The following is a 13759-nucleotide window of genomic DNA, read 5'->3' on the forward strand; positions in this document are numbered from 1 at the left end:
TACCCGTGCAACTTTTTAAAAAATTGCACACCCACAGGTATTAAACTTGTCTGGTCCTACTTTATTCTGTTTCTAGCAATCACCCTGCCTTGTCTTCACTTTCCCTGTGCACCACCTCTGACCCCTTTCTTTCTCCCCCCCCCCCCCCCCCCCAAAAAAAAAATGGAGTTATGGGGGCATAACTCCCCTGGTTCTGTAGCTTTTGCCTCTTGCTCATGTAGCTGCTCATGAGACTAGTGTTGGCGGTTTATTCCGCTGTTGGAAATGTGGGGGGCTGCATCAGTCCAGTCCAGTCTAACATGCATATTCCAAGAGATGATTGGAAACTTTTTTTTTTTTTTTTTTTTTTTACAGCCAATTGTAGTTTGCCCCCCCCCCTCCTGTCAAATTAAATGAGTGGATGTAGCACATAATTAAAATTGAAGCCTGAGACTTTGCTTTGTATGGCTGTTCACAGCAAGTGGTGCAATCCTCTGCTATCCATTCCATTTTGTTTATCCTTCCTCCACCCGCTGACCACCCCTGAATTTGAATAGGAAAATTTGGTCCTGATGCAGAGAACTGCTGTATAGTAAAGGCTTTACTTTGCCTGGTTAAAGAACCTCTTGAACTTGTATAGCAAGTTCAGTGATGCAAAAGCAACAAATTACTTTCTAATTTAAGCCAATTTTTATGCAGGTTTAGAACAAACCCATTTTGGACAAAATTGAATGCCCGGTTGGGATCCGAGCTCCAGAACCCAAGTCCCAGCAGTTTCAAAGTGAAATGGTGGCTAGTGTGGGAATTTTAGACTTTTTTAAACCAGTATGGAAGCTTGTTGCCATGATTCCGCCTGCTTTTCGCTGAAAAGTAAAAGACCTATCCGTCCAGCCCACCAGCAACTGAAAGCCTGGTTAACCTTTCAGATGGTAGCCCTGCGGTCCCTATGATGCAGGGTATCCACCTGAAATGCTACGGGGAAGATGCTTTTTCCCTTTCCGATGCGGAGGGCCTTCATTACCAGCACTTGTGTGTTTTTCTCTACTGTGAAGAGCAGTAGCTGGTAGAATATGGTGACCACCAACAGGTTGGTGTGCCAGTTCCATCTGGGAATGATGGGTAGGTTGGCATCTCCTTTCTGCGCACATTCAGGTACATCTTCAGTAAGCAAAGCATTCTCCACCCCCCCCCCCCCCCCCACCCCACTGTTGAGGCGGTGCATATGGACAAGGCCCCAGGTACAATAAGTGGGCTACAAAATAAAGTTAACGTTGAGGACGGAATACACCAAAGCTTGGAATACAGTGGCAAGTTGGTTTTTGGTGCGATCCTTCATCAGAACCCCAGTGGTCCTGCCTGAAACAGCCTGCCCTTTGTAGCATCAATGCTGACGTGTTTTGTTCCGTTGTGCATGTTGGATATTTTTAATCCCTGTTTAAATGGATGCTGTTAAAACTGCTGTCTTGCTTCTAACCTGAGCCTCTCCTCTAACTTCATGCTGTTTTTCCACTCCTGCCCCCCTCTTCTCTTACCTTCCCCCTCCCCCCCACCTTGTCTTGTAGAGAGGTCTGAAGAATGTTTTTGATGAGGCTATCCTAGCTGCCCTCGAGCCACCGGAAACTCAAAGGAAGCGGAAATGCTGTATATTCTAAGTGTCCCTCCATCTTTTCTCTGTATCCAATCCTATAGAAATGCTGTTCAAATGAGTCCTTTTAAACTGTTCCATTTTCTCTCCTTCATACGGATATGTTAAAGTTGCTGGGTGCCATTTTGGACCTTTTCCAAAAGTTTCTACTCCTGTAATTGTGATGTACTCTTCTAGGTATTGTACAGTTGCACCTTTCTGTGGGTGTCTTGCTGTTAATTTGGTTGAAATAAAGTTGATTCAAATGAGCTCTCTGGCTCGCCATATTGGAGACCTGTGTAAATGGAGCTGATGGCATTCTATATGGATTCTTGATGTCTTCTCTTGCTTTTTCTATCCTTTGCATATGTGGCAAAGCACCAAAGGGGCGTCCTTCATCTTTGTAGCTGTTGACCTCAAGTTGGCTAAATTTATTTCAATTGAGTAGTGCCACATGATGGTTATATTGCAGTATTGCCCCTGCCTCTACTGTGACTTCTGTGCCTGAGCTGTAACAGCAGATCTTTAGGTACTTCCTTCTTAGTCCCATAGCAATAGTTGTAGCATAGACCTAAACCTTTCAGTAAATTCTCTGCTTTCTTCTTTCCCTCTCCTCTGTTTGGACTGTTGTGGCTAAAATCTTTAGCTTTGTTCACAAGTACCTCCACTCTTGACTTATTGTAAGTAATCTATTGCAAAAACAAACCTCTTCTGATTTGTAGAGTGCAGTGTGAGTTTAGTGCTGAAGATTTTAACTTGCTCAATTTGTGTAGCTGGCAAAGCAAATGGAGATCCTCACGTGGAGACAGATCTTTGAGCAATATTGCAACAGAAGCTGCAGTGTTGTGCTGAATACTCTAATTTAGCTGCAACTAATTTTATGCTAAGTGAGCACAGTTTGTGTAAATGGGATAAACTTTGGACATAGTGCATAGTGCCAGCCTTTTGTATAAATGTTAGTTGGGTGCTTTAATATCTACTTACTCCTTCATCTTAATGTCTACAAGATTTAAGAAATGTTCAATGTTCTAGATACTACCGGGAGTCCCAACAACTTTGTCAATACCAATTTTTAAGTCTATATTCATGGAAGTTGTCTTCATTTGATGCAAGGCAGAGTTTAGCTATAGATCCTGTCGGCTGGAGAGCCAAGGACGTTAGTAGTAGCTGTCATGCGTAGTAAGTTTGTAATGTGTACAATAAATATCAGCATGTTCTAGTGCCAACATCCCAGATGCAAGCTTTAAAATTGATGTATTTGGTAAATCCTATATGTACAAGGGGGGGAAATGCACGTCTTTTTAGGTGATTCATTCTAGTGCTGCTGTTTGGGGTGGGGGGGGGGGGAGGCGGGTGGGGGGGAAGTAATGGGCTCAAATAAAAGTGGCGATGAGGAGGACTGTCCTGGTGGAGCTTGAGTTTTAACCAAATGATTTCCTTGGCCAAAGTATAAGATTTAGTAAAATCTTGTGATTGAGACCATAAACTTCAAGACTGCTCATTTTGTTCATGCAGCTGCTGTGGATAAAGGTGATGAGACATTCCCTGCAGGTCTTCCATTAGTACTTAATTTCTACCAATCTTATTGGGAAGTGTAGGGACAGAGGAGCTTCAGGATAACCTCGTGTGCTGTGGGGGATGGGGAATAAGGTCAGTCAGATGAGAGGAAGCAATTCTTTCACTCCAAGATGGTGACCTTGACAAAGGCACACCATTTGAATCCATTGTAGTTTTAATCCTATAGAGATGTTCTAAACTTATTAACAGTTGGCATTAGCTCTCCAAGGTATATCTTTTTTGATATTTTCTGTTGCAACTGTGCGTCTTAATATTTATCATGTGTTGCCCAAATGTTTTTTTTAGTTTGGTTCTTCTTTGTTTTTATTTTGTATCTGTAACCATGAGACCCCACCTTTCTCTCCCACTTTCCAGAAAGGACTAAAGAATGTATTTGACGAAGCGATATTGGCAGCCCTGGAGCCACCAGAACCCAAGAAGAAAAGGCGCCCTTGTTCACTGTTATGAGCAGTGTCTGCAGGCTGACATATTGAAGCATTGTTTAAAAAAAAAATTAAATCATCCTGCAATAACACCCTGCACACAACCCCAAGTGCGATGATGGGAGGAATAGAATAGCCAATGGTAAATTTCCCCCTTCTAAGTAACATTTAAGTAGACAAAATGAATTTTTTTTTGTTCCTGATTATTTTCCACTGGATACTTATCCATAACTAGGTTTTAATCTGCTGTTCTAAAATTCCTTACCACAGGCATGAGACTTGCACAGTAATTGCTTCTGTTTAATGATCAACTAATGGCTTTTTGTAAGACGTTGCCTCACTCCCAAGTGCCACATCCAGCAACCTAGCACCACTGTTGTCACCAAGCTGAATTAGTCTTATATCACTCGGCTAGAAGAAAAATCACAATTTGGGGCCCATGCGCCTTGGTGTGCGATTAGTGGAGATATTTTTGATTGATTAATCACTTCACATTGCTCCCACCAGTACGTCCCACTGCTTTTGTAAAATGTTTTTCCCCCAGAGGCAACCTGCATTTGGAAGGGACAAAATCTCACTACTATGTCACAGTTCAAGGGCGTGTATGCAAACTTTTACCCAGTTTGATTTGCGCATTACTGCAGTCCCAGTGACCGCACAGGATCAGTTTAGACCAAGCTAGATAGTTGATCTGAAGTCAGTGTTGGCAGGCAATCTGCTTGATGCTTGAGCCATTAAAAGGCTAGTGATGGGGCTGTTGTGCTTGGGAGTGGCGTGGGAGATACTTGTGCGTAAGTGCAGACTGGATTCCTGTGGGAATAATGTTAAAAATGCTAAGGATCCTTTGTAGAATTCAGTTAAATTTTACCAAATTTTTGGGTTTTTTCCCCCCATTTTGAAGAGTGTCATGTTTCATTGTCCTTGTAACTTTTTGGTTTAAAACAAAGCTTTATTTCATGTTGAGTTCTTTGTATATGCATTTTCAAAATATTAAACTTGTACCTTAATGGCCTTTATCCTTATTGATGACTTGTATTGAGATTGATTGCCATATTTGGCTCATTTTTCCACTTTCATTATTCAGTTGTTCATTATTCAGTTGTTTACTATACTGTATCAAGACTTGAGTAACTTAAATGGCATTGGCTTTATCCTGCATCCATTGTACACACTGGTCATGTGCAGCTGAGATTGCCAGTTCAAATTTGGTCTCGGTTGGCATTTTAGATTTATCAAATCAATGCCTGACCACTTAATGCCTAATATCACTGCTGGCAGTTCTGACTAAACCACCCAGTCCCTCAGTTTAACATGCAAGATTTTAAAAATAAGTCTTAATCTAAAAGCAGATAATCACTAATAAATCTGAAGATAAAGCATGTCTAAATTCAGAGTCCATTTGCTCCAAATTGAGGCTTCAGGTAGGTCAGAACTCTTATCTGCTCAGTTCACTAATGCTACATAATGTGACCCAGACATGCACACTATTTTTAAAAAGGAATATGCTGAATGAGATTGTCAACAATGAAGCTTTTTGCAAACCTCTTTGACCCATAGCTATACTACCAAACTGCTCCTGAGTAAGGTCCACGTGAGTAGTCGTGACTGCACATTGAAACGTTTCGGGTGCAAATTTCAAACTGTGAGTGTACATTGGCACATCAGGTGCAGCAATAATCATGCAACCTTCAAAATAAAACCAACCTGTAAAATCATGTGCCATGCAATATTATTTACTGCCAATGGTGACTTCCTGGGAAGAGGCTTGGTTGAGAGCCCGCAAAGAACATTTCTGGTCGTATGCACTTGGGTTGCAGACAGGTATCCTAAAGGAAAATGTACAGCAAACTGCAAGGATGCCCACTGCTGCTGGGAATTGCATTTGAAAAGCTGAAATGGCCTTTAACGCTTCTGAGTTTCCTTGTGATGCATTTTGGGATTTTTAAATTGTCCATTTTATTAGTGAGCAGCTCTGGTGCAAGGAGCACCTTGTCTTTAAATTGAAATGCTGGAGTTGCACACAGATTTCTGTCCCTTACATTGTGTGTATAATGACCCACAGTTCACTGAAGAATGACATTCCATGCATACTTACCAAAATGGATAGATCTCAAAAATGCATTGACTCATTAGAATTCTAATGTCTCTTGTATGCATATTGTTCAAATTATAGTTGTTTGCACATGAGTGACTGCAGCAAATGCCATGGCCACCAAACGGGTCATCAGGACTTGTAACACTTGCAGAATTAGAAAATATTGAATGACCCTCATAATATTTCACTCCTAAACTAACCAACAGCAGTAGAGTTTATGGAACTCTGATCTTGTGTAGCTCTTTAGTGAAATAGTCTGGAGATTCTAGCTGTAAGGTATCTGTGGAAAAAATGTCTTGAAACATAGCAGTAATTCTAGTCTTAAATGTAGCATGTAAGTAATGTATTTTTCCTACTCAACATTAAAATGGTACATTTTAATTTTCTCCTGTCTTCATTACTTGTGATTAGTGTTTTTTGGTATCTTAAATCTACTCAAACTTTTAACCAAGTAATTGCCAGATTTGTTTTGGGTGGGGTTGTGGGGAAGTTATTGGCTTAAGCTATTCAACTTTTCAATATTTTGACTGGTGTATCTCCATTTGCAACTAAAGTTGATAATTATAATGCAAGTATGTCCACTGCTAATAGCTCTTGCCTATCTTGTCCAAATAATATGAAATATCTACATCTGCAGTGCTGTTGAGGACTTCCAGTATCCACATCTGTGCAATCTCTCCTCTTCCCCACTCACCCCAGTTCTCCCCCACACAAGCTGGGACACTGCTGGCTTGCTTGTCCTCTTACGTTTCCATGGTCCCGAGAAGCTAGTGTTTTATTGGAAGCCGTCTTGACCGCAACTTGACGGATTGTAGAAGTGTAGAGATCCAGCATAATGGGCTTTATTTGAACTTGCAAAAGCTTAGTGAGATCTGTTCCACCAAGATTGATGCTGATCAGAAAAGATCAAATAGGGAGGAGGGACAGAACTGATGGACAGCTCTGGCTGATGTCATTTCATCCAGCTCCACACTTTCTCTCTCTGAAAGCCACTGCCTTAAGCTTGTATAGCAGCTTTTCATCTGGCACCTCTGGAAGTCTAGAAATATATTGAATGGCTTTCTAACCTCTTGAGATGCTGCTTCAGTTTGATAACCTGTGAAGTAGCAGCCGATATGGTTATGGTCAGAATCAATCCAGTTAGTGTTGAATTAGCATTGTTCAAAACCCCAGGTAATTCCAGACCAAAGAAAATGGTAGATGAAAGGTCAGTCCCATACAGCAATAGTGCAACTAAACTGGGTTTTGCTTGAATCATTAGTGGCTACTTGGGTGAGTGGCTATAGAACCATGGTCTAGACGGTGAGGAAGTAGAGAAATAAATGGCAAAAATAAAAATGCTAATCTTAACCACTTATCCATATTACTTGACTCTTAAATGGTACATCACAACTTGTGGGTACAACGTTGCCCTCGCCAATGTAGTGTTGATATAGCCTATTATTCATACTCTGGGTATAAACTACACAAGTTGCATCTCCACAACCTGAAGAGCTGTCTTAACTATGAGCTTGTCTAACTTTAGTGTATCACAATGTACTGATTGGATCAGAGTACTGTGATTTTGCTAACTGCTTAAAGGATTATGCATTAGAGGGTGCAGCAATGGTCTAACTATAATGGGAGTGGACATAATACTGAAAGTAATAAAAGATCCTATATTCTAACTGAGTCTTAACCATTGGTTGATGGTGCATATTTAATCCTGTTCCTGTATGCACACTTTCATAATTGCTGATCAAGGGCTAGATGCAGGAACCCTGACTCTGTCCCCTATCTCTCTCTTTCCCCCCCCCCCCCCCCCTCGGCCTCATCTCTTCAACCCCCACTTCAAACTCTGGGCAGAGGCCACTTGTGTTGCTCCCTATTCCTGCCCTGGTTGCTATCTCTGGGTGGATGTGGGACCCACCTGGATTTATTTATTTTGCTTTGCAGAATTTAGCTTATTATTGCATGAATATACTGAGCTGGGGAGGGGAGCAAAGAGCACAAGAATAAAATGTCAATATTCTTGAATGGAATAAAAATGTAAACTTTGCTTAAAAGCTAGTATGAAGTTACCCGTTTACTTGTTCTACCTGGTGGGTTTTGTAGAGGATGCGAGCAGGGTGTTTAAGGCAACGGCCATCTGGATGGTGAATCCAATCTCGATGATGGGTGAGCTTATTTAAACCAGTTTTCTAGTGATCCTCCAGTGGCGAATATACAATTCTACAGTCCTGTTAAATTTTTGCAGGCTGTCTTTCAGAAGGATTGATCGACACTAAGTTACATTTCTATAGTGCCTTTTCGTGTAGGTCCCATTGCATCTGTTAAGTAAAATCATTGCTTGAATAAAGTTTTAAATTTTACAATGGTAACTTGTTCTTATACAAATTGCATTTGAGATGTCACATTAAGTTTTTGTACTGTTTTTTGGGGTGGCTGGGCAAGTTTCCACAGGAGCATTATAATCCATGCTGTGGGTGCAATGCCTGGGTATATACTGTACAGTGCTTTTTTTTTTAAATGGTGAATAGTGGGGGCAGGGGGTGAAAGTGCCACTTGACACTTAAACCCCCACAAGATTTAGATTTCTGCAAAGGGGATTAACATTTTTACATATAGCATTGGTGACTACTTTTCTTGAAGCTGTGTTTCGCACACAGGCATTCACTTACTTGGGTTCACACAAACTCAGTTAACATGCAACAGACCCACTCGTATAATTCTCTGGTCAAAATAGTGAACTAAGCTTACTGCTGTAGGTAAGCCGCTGATGGCAAAATATGAAACTCTTGGGATTTATCGCAACTGTTACTGGACCAAATCACTTCACGTAGTGGCTACTTTTCAAAGTATAGCCATGTATAATAGAATATGCTGTTCATCTCATCTCATTGCATTGTTTTACTCCAGTCTAGGGGTTAGATACCTCTGCTCCTTCTCACTTGTTTATCAATCGTGATTATTGGTAATAATTCAACCATCAAAATCTCATCAGGAAGACTACCAACGTATTTTAGATTCATCTAGCACATCCTGCTTATTCATCTTAAACCTGCTTACGGTAAGAAACCAGACCAGCATTGCTGCATCTACACAACCTGGAGCTGAACTTCAAACCCCTTCTCCATTCTGCTCCTAAAGCTGTCTGTTTTGAAACCTCCACATGGTTGTCTGTTTCAGCCCCTCTTAAATCCTCATCCATACTTTATCACCTCGAGATTTAATTTCTCCATGTCCTTGCTGGTCTTCTCTTCCACCTTCCATAAACTCAGCTGCCCACATCCTGTTCTGCACCGTGGCCCATGCTGCTACTTCCTGCCCAAAGCTGAGTCACTGAATTTAAAATCCTTATTTTGAAATCCCTCCACAGTATTACTTCACCTCTGCTTTGAAACCACCTCCATGCTCCCGCCTCTCTCTTTCCCCCCCCCCCCCCCCCCCAAAAACCCCCAGCCTGATCCTTTACTCCTGGCAAACCCTTCATCCACCTAGACTGCTCTTCACATCTTCTCCTTTTCCTCCCCCCCCCCCCCCCCCCCTTTTCCAAATCTCCACCATTCTCCTCGTTTGACAATCTTCTCAAAACCCATCATTTGACCAAGCTTTCAGTTATTCATCTGTTTCCCTCCTTGCTTGGCATCTGCTTCTCTTTTCTCCATTAGCGAGGGAAGAGCAAACATTCCAAGATACTTTAAAGACATTATAATGAATGCAGCCATAGATCTCCACTCGTTTGTAAATTATGGTAAAGCAGGTGTCTGGTCTCGCATGGAACCCACTCGCTCCATTGCTAAAGTGATCTCCAATAAGCTTGGTTTCCTCTCATAGGTCAAACACACACATCAGTTACATAGACTATTGCTCCTTGGAACTTCTTTGATCTACTACAGCTTAAGCTTACATTATGGGCTAGATTTTGTGGTTAAAAATGTGAGGCTATCAGCGCTCACTGTTAGTGTAAATCGGACAGCAACTTCCAGCGACCGCACACGCACAGTTAAATATGGAAATCCAGCAATTATCTTCTCCCGAAGCTGCACCAACTTGTATTTACATAGTGCCTTTAATGTAGTAAAACGTCCCAAGGTGCTGCACAGGACTATTTTAAGACGCAAAATTTGACACCGATCCACCTAAGGATAAATTAGGGCAGGTGGGTCACAGGTAGGTTTTAAGGAGTGTCTTAAAGGAGGAAAGATAGGTAGCAAGGCAGACAGGCTTAGGCAGGGAATTCTTGAGCTTAGGACCTAGGCAACAGAAGGCATAGCCACCAAAGGTTGAGTGACTATAATCAGGGATGCTCGAGGGCAGAATTAGAGGAGCGCAGGTTGTGGGGCTGAAGGAGATTATAGAGATGGGGAGGGGCGAGGCCATGGACGGATTTGAAAACAAGGATGAGGATTTTGAAATTGAGGCGCTGCTTAACCGGGAGCCAATGTAGGTCAGCGAGCACAGGGGTGATGGGCGAATGGGACTTGGTGCGAGTTAGGACACGGGCAGCTGAGTTTTGGATGACCAAGTTTACGTAGGGTGGAATGTGGGAGGCCAGCCAGGAGTGCATTGGAATAAGTCAAGTCTAGAGGTAACAACAGCCTGGATGAGGGTTTCAGCAGCAAATGAGCTGAGGCCAGGACGGAGACGGGCGATGTTACGGAGGTGGAAGTAGGCTGCGGATATGTGGTCTGAAGCTCATTTCAGGGTCAAACATGACACAAGTTGCGAATAGTGTGGTTCAGCCTCAGATGTTAGGAAGAGGGATGTAGTCAGTGGCTAGGGAACGGGGTTTGTGGTGGGGACCGAAAACAATGGCTTCGGTCTTCCTAATATTTAATTAGAGAACATTTTTACTCATCCAGAACTGTGTGCTGGACAAGCAGTCTGACAATGTAGCGACTGTGGAAGGGTCGAGAGAAGAGGTAGTGAGGTAGAGCTGGGTGTCGTCAGCGTACATGTGGAAACTGATGCTCTGTTTTTGGATGATGTCACCAAAGGGTAACATGTAGATGAGAAATAGGAGGGGGCCAAGGTTAGATCCTTTGGGGACACCAGAGGTAACAATCTGGGAGCGGGAAGAGAAGCCATTGCAGGTGATTCTCTGGTTACGACTGGATAGATAAGAATGGAACCAGGCGAGTGCAGTCCCACCCAGCTGGACGACAGTGGAGAGGCGTTGAAGGATGGAGTGGTCAACCATGTCAAAGGCTGCAGACAAGTCAAGAAGGATGAGGAGGGATAGTTTACCTTTGTCACAGTCACAAAGGATGTCATTTGTGGTGACTGATGAGAGTTGTTTTGGTACTGTGGCAAGGGTGGAAACCTGATTGGAGGGATTCAAACATGGAATTGCGGGAAAGATGACTATAACAGTACTGAGAGACTCGGCATTAAAATACATGGAATGGCATGAAGGTGCTGTACTTACATGATAGATACCCACTAAACACGCCAGAAGAAGGTAGGGTTTGTCTATACCAGTGTAAACAAATTTTTACTGGCATAAGTCTTAATTACTTCCAAACAGCCTCTCTGGTACTGAAAATTAACTTTTACAAGTGTGGGGTCTCAGTCCTTCAGCTTTTAAGTGTTGGCGATTTATTTAAAAAAATAAAAAAAATAAAATCCCACCTTTCCCTCTCTTATCTCACTTTCTGTACGTGATTTGGCATGGAATTCAATATTGGAACCGACACTTCCTGATTCAGACTGCTCATTGATAGTTCTTCAATCTGATTGGTTAAGGAGATGCACAGTTGCTTGCCCTGTTCACACAGGTCCCAGTTCCCCTGTAGAGGGCTCTGCGGCTAAATGGCTTTCTATATGCAGCAAGTTCCAGTGCAATAGCCCATAGAAGGTCTGTGGGTAAGTGTGATGAATGGCTGGCGCCGTTTGTTAACCGCAAAATGCGGCCTGTTGTGATCATCACCCTCACTTGAAATCACATCTCACCACGCTGTCCTACTTATTCTTTTCCAGGACTTAACTAACTCCTTACCTCCCTCAATGTCGGCTGGTAGCACACTCGCCTCTCCGTCAGAATGCTGTGGGTTCAAGACCAAGGACTTGAGCACATAAATCTAGGCTGACACTCCAGTCCAGGGCTGAGGGAGTGCTGCACTGTCGGAGGTGCCGTCTTTTAGAGGAGACGTTAAACTGAGGCCATGTCTGCTCTCTCAGGTGGATGTAAAAGATCCCATGGCACTATTGTGAAGAAGAGTAGGGGAGTTATCCCTGGTGTCCTGGCCAATATTTATCCCTCAATCAACATTACAACAGTGACTACACTTCGAAAGTACTTCATTGCCTGTAAAGCGTTTTGAGACGTCCGGTGGTCGTGAAAGGTGCTATATAAATGCAAGCCTTTCTTTCAATGTTGGTGCCTTGGCTCATCACCTAACTTTCTCAATGGCTTAAGAACATAGTTTAAGGAAAATAAATGGATTGGACCATTGACATACAATGTTTAGTAAATCGAGAACAATAAACATACATTGCCCTGTAGATTTGGGTTAGAAGTGCTGAATTGGTTGCACGCTAGTTTAAGGCTGAATGCGTCTAAGGGAAGTGAGCATTGGAAGTTTGTTTGCTTTTTACACCGTGCTGCTCTTCAGCCAAATATGTATCAATGTTTCTGAGGAACTGTATCTAGTTTTCAGTCTTCAGGAACTGGAACAGTAACTTCAGCCTCCACTAGCTGCCAGCAAAGTGAAACAAAAATAAGGCACAGTTTAAACTCCTTGTGCAAAGGAAATGGTGCCCTCATTTCGGAAAGTTAAAGGATGCAGAAGCTTTGCAACACCTCGCTTCCCCCCCCCCCCCCCGCCCGACTAGATTTAGGGCAGGTCAGTATCTGACTGCAGTGTGGAACTCAAATCCCAGCCTCCCATCTCGCTCCACTAGGAAAGGGGGGTGGGGACGAGTGCCTCCCTTGTGTCTATCTGCAGCCGGCTTGCTGACCTCTAGCCGCTCTGCATGGTTCTCTAACTCAGCCTGCCAAAACCCGATGGGAATGCTCGCTACTAGCTCTTGCTCTATATCCCGACTGCGTGCTTCACGCAAGAAGTGCTTGATGTATAAAAGCCTGGTTTCAGGGGGACTCTCTGCTGGAGAGAATAGCTGATCTGTTGCCCAGGGAAGGCACCGGGGCCTGGTAAAGGAGAGCAAGTGGTGGTTACTGTGGAACTACACGTGCGGAGTTGTAACCTCTTGACTCCTCCAGGCACTCTCTCTCCTTTTCCCCTCCCTCTCCTCAAGTGCGACTGAGTGGAAAAGTTAGAGAAGCTGCTGACCCTATTATCAGGAACGACTTGTATCCCCCCCTCCCCCAGCTCAGCCCCATACGATTCCAGGGTCTCTGATAGCACCCTCTCTCTAAACCCATTTAGGTGGTGTTCTTTCAAATGCCTAGCTTCCCCCTAGCCAATGGGAACTGCTCCCCAAACTACCCAGAAGGTGGCAGGATGTATGACCCCAACACCACAAAGATTGGGCCCTTTATTACCAATGTAGGTGTCCATGGGTATGGCTGCAGGGGTGAGTCTCACAGCCTTTAATTGTTACATATGCAACATGCGCCCCTGCACTACGCAACCACTCCTGGCCGAACTGCAAGCAGCTCCAGACAAGACAGCAGATGCATATCTGCACCCAAGCACCAAAGGACCCCACAGGTTATAACCTGAGAACTTTGTAACTACGGTAGGGTAATCTGAACTGGTGATGTAAACACACAGGGCGAACGCCACATAAATGAGCTGGAGATCCCTATCCATCGCAGTGAAACAACAAATCTGACCCCTCCGACAATCTGTCTGCATCAATTCAAATTCATACACCAAATGTTAAGACTTGAGCACATAATCGAGGCTGACACTTCAATGTAGTGCCGAGAGCGAGAGCTGCATGTTGGTCATGCTATCTTCTGAATGAGACATTAAACTGAGGTCCCATCTGCCCTTACAGATAGATATTAAAGACCCCCACAGCACGAGTTGAAGAAGTGCTGGATTAGGGTTAGGGCTAACCTTTATCCCTTTACCAACATCACTAAAGCAAATGATATCCAGGTAGGTTTCA

The 13759-nt window shown here is 43.3% G+C and overlaps 1 protein-coding gene across 4 annotated transcripts in view; it reads left to right on the top strand.

Annotated features, from left to right (window-relative positions):
• The window catches only part of cdc42 (cell division cycle 42), a 36799-nt gene extending 30720 nt beyond the window's left edge, over window positions 1-6079 (top strand). For 3 of the 4 annotated variants that reach the window (XM_085966879.1, XM_085966882.1, XM_085966881.1), the window contains exon 6: window positions 3536-6079. In XM_085966879.1, coding sequence (XP_085823005.1) covers window positions 3536-3628 — 93 coding nt within the window. In that variant the 3' untranslated portion in view covers window positions 3629-6079. Of the gene's footprint in view, window positions 1-1541 lie in introns of all 4 variants that reach the window. The other variant, XM_085966883.1, reaches the window with a different exon arrangement.
• Window positions 6080-13759: the final 7680 nt, after the last annotated feature.

The sequence above is a fragment of the Somniosus microcephalus genome, chromosome 25, assembly GCF_052327205.1.
Source record: "Somniosus microcephalus isolate GS21.2 chromosome 25, FLI_Smic_1.0, whole genome shotgun sequence".
NCBI lineage: Eukaryota > Metazoa > Chordata > Chondrichthyes > Squaliformes > Somniosidae > Somniosus > Somniosus microcephalus.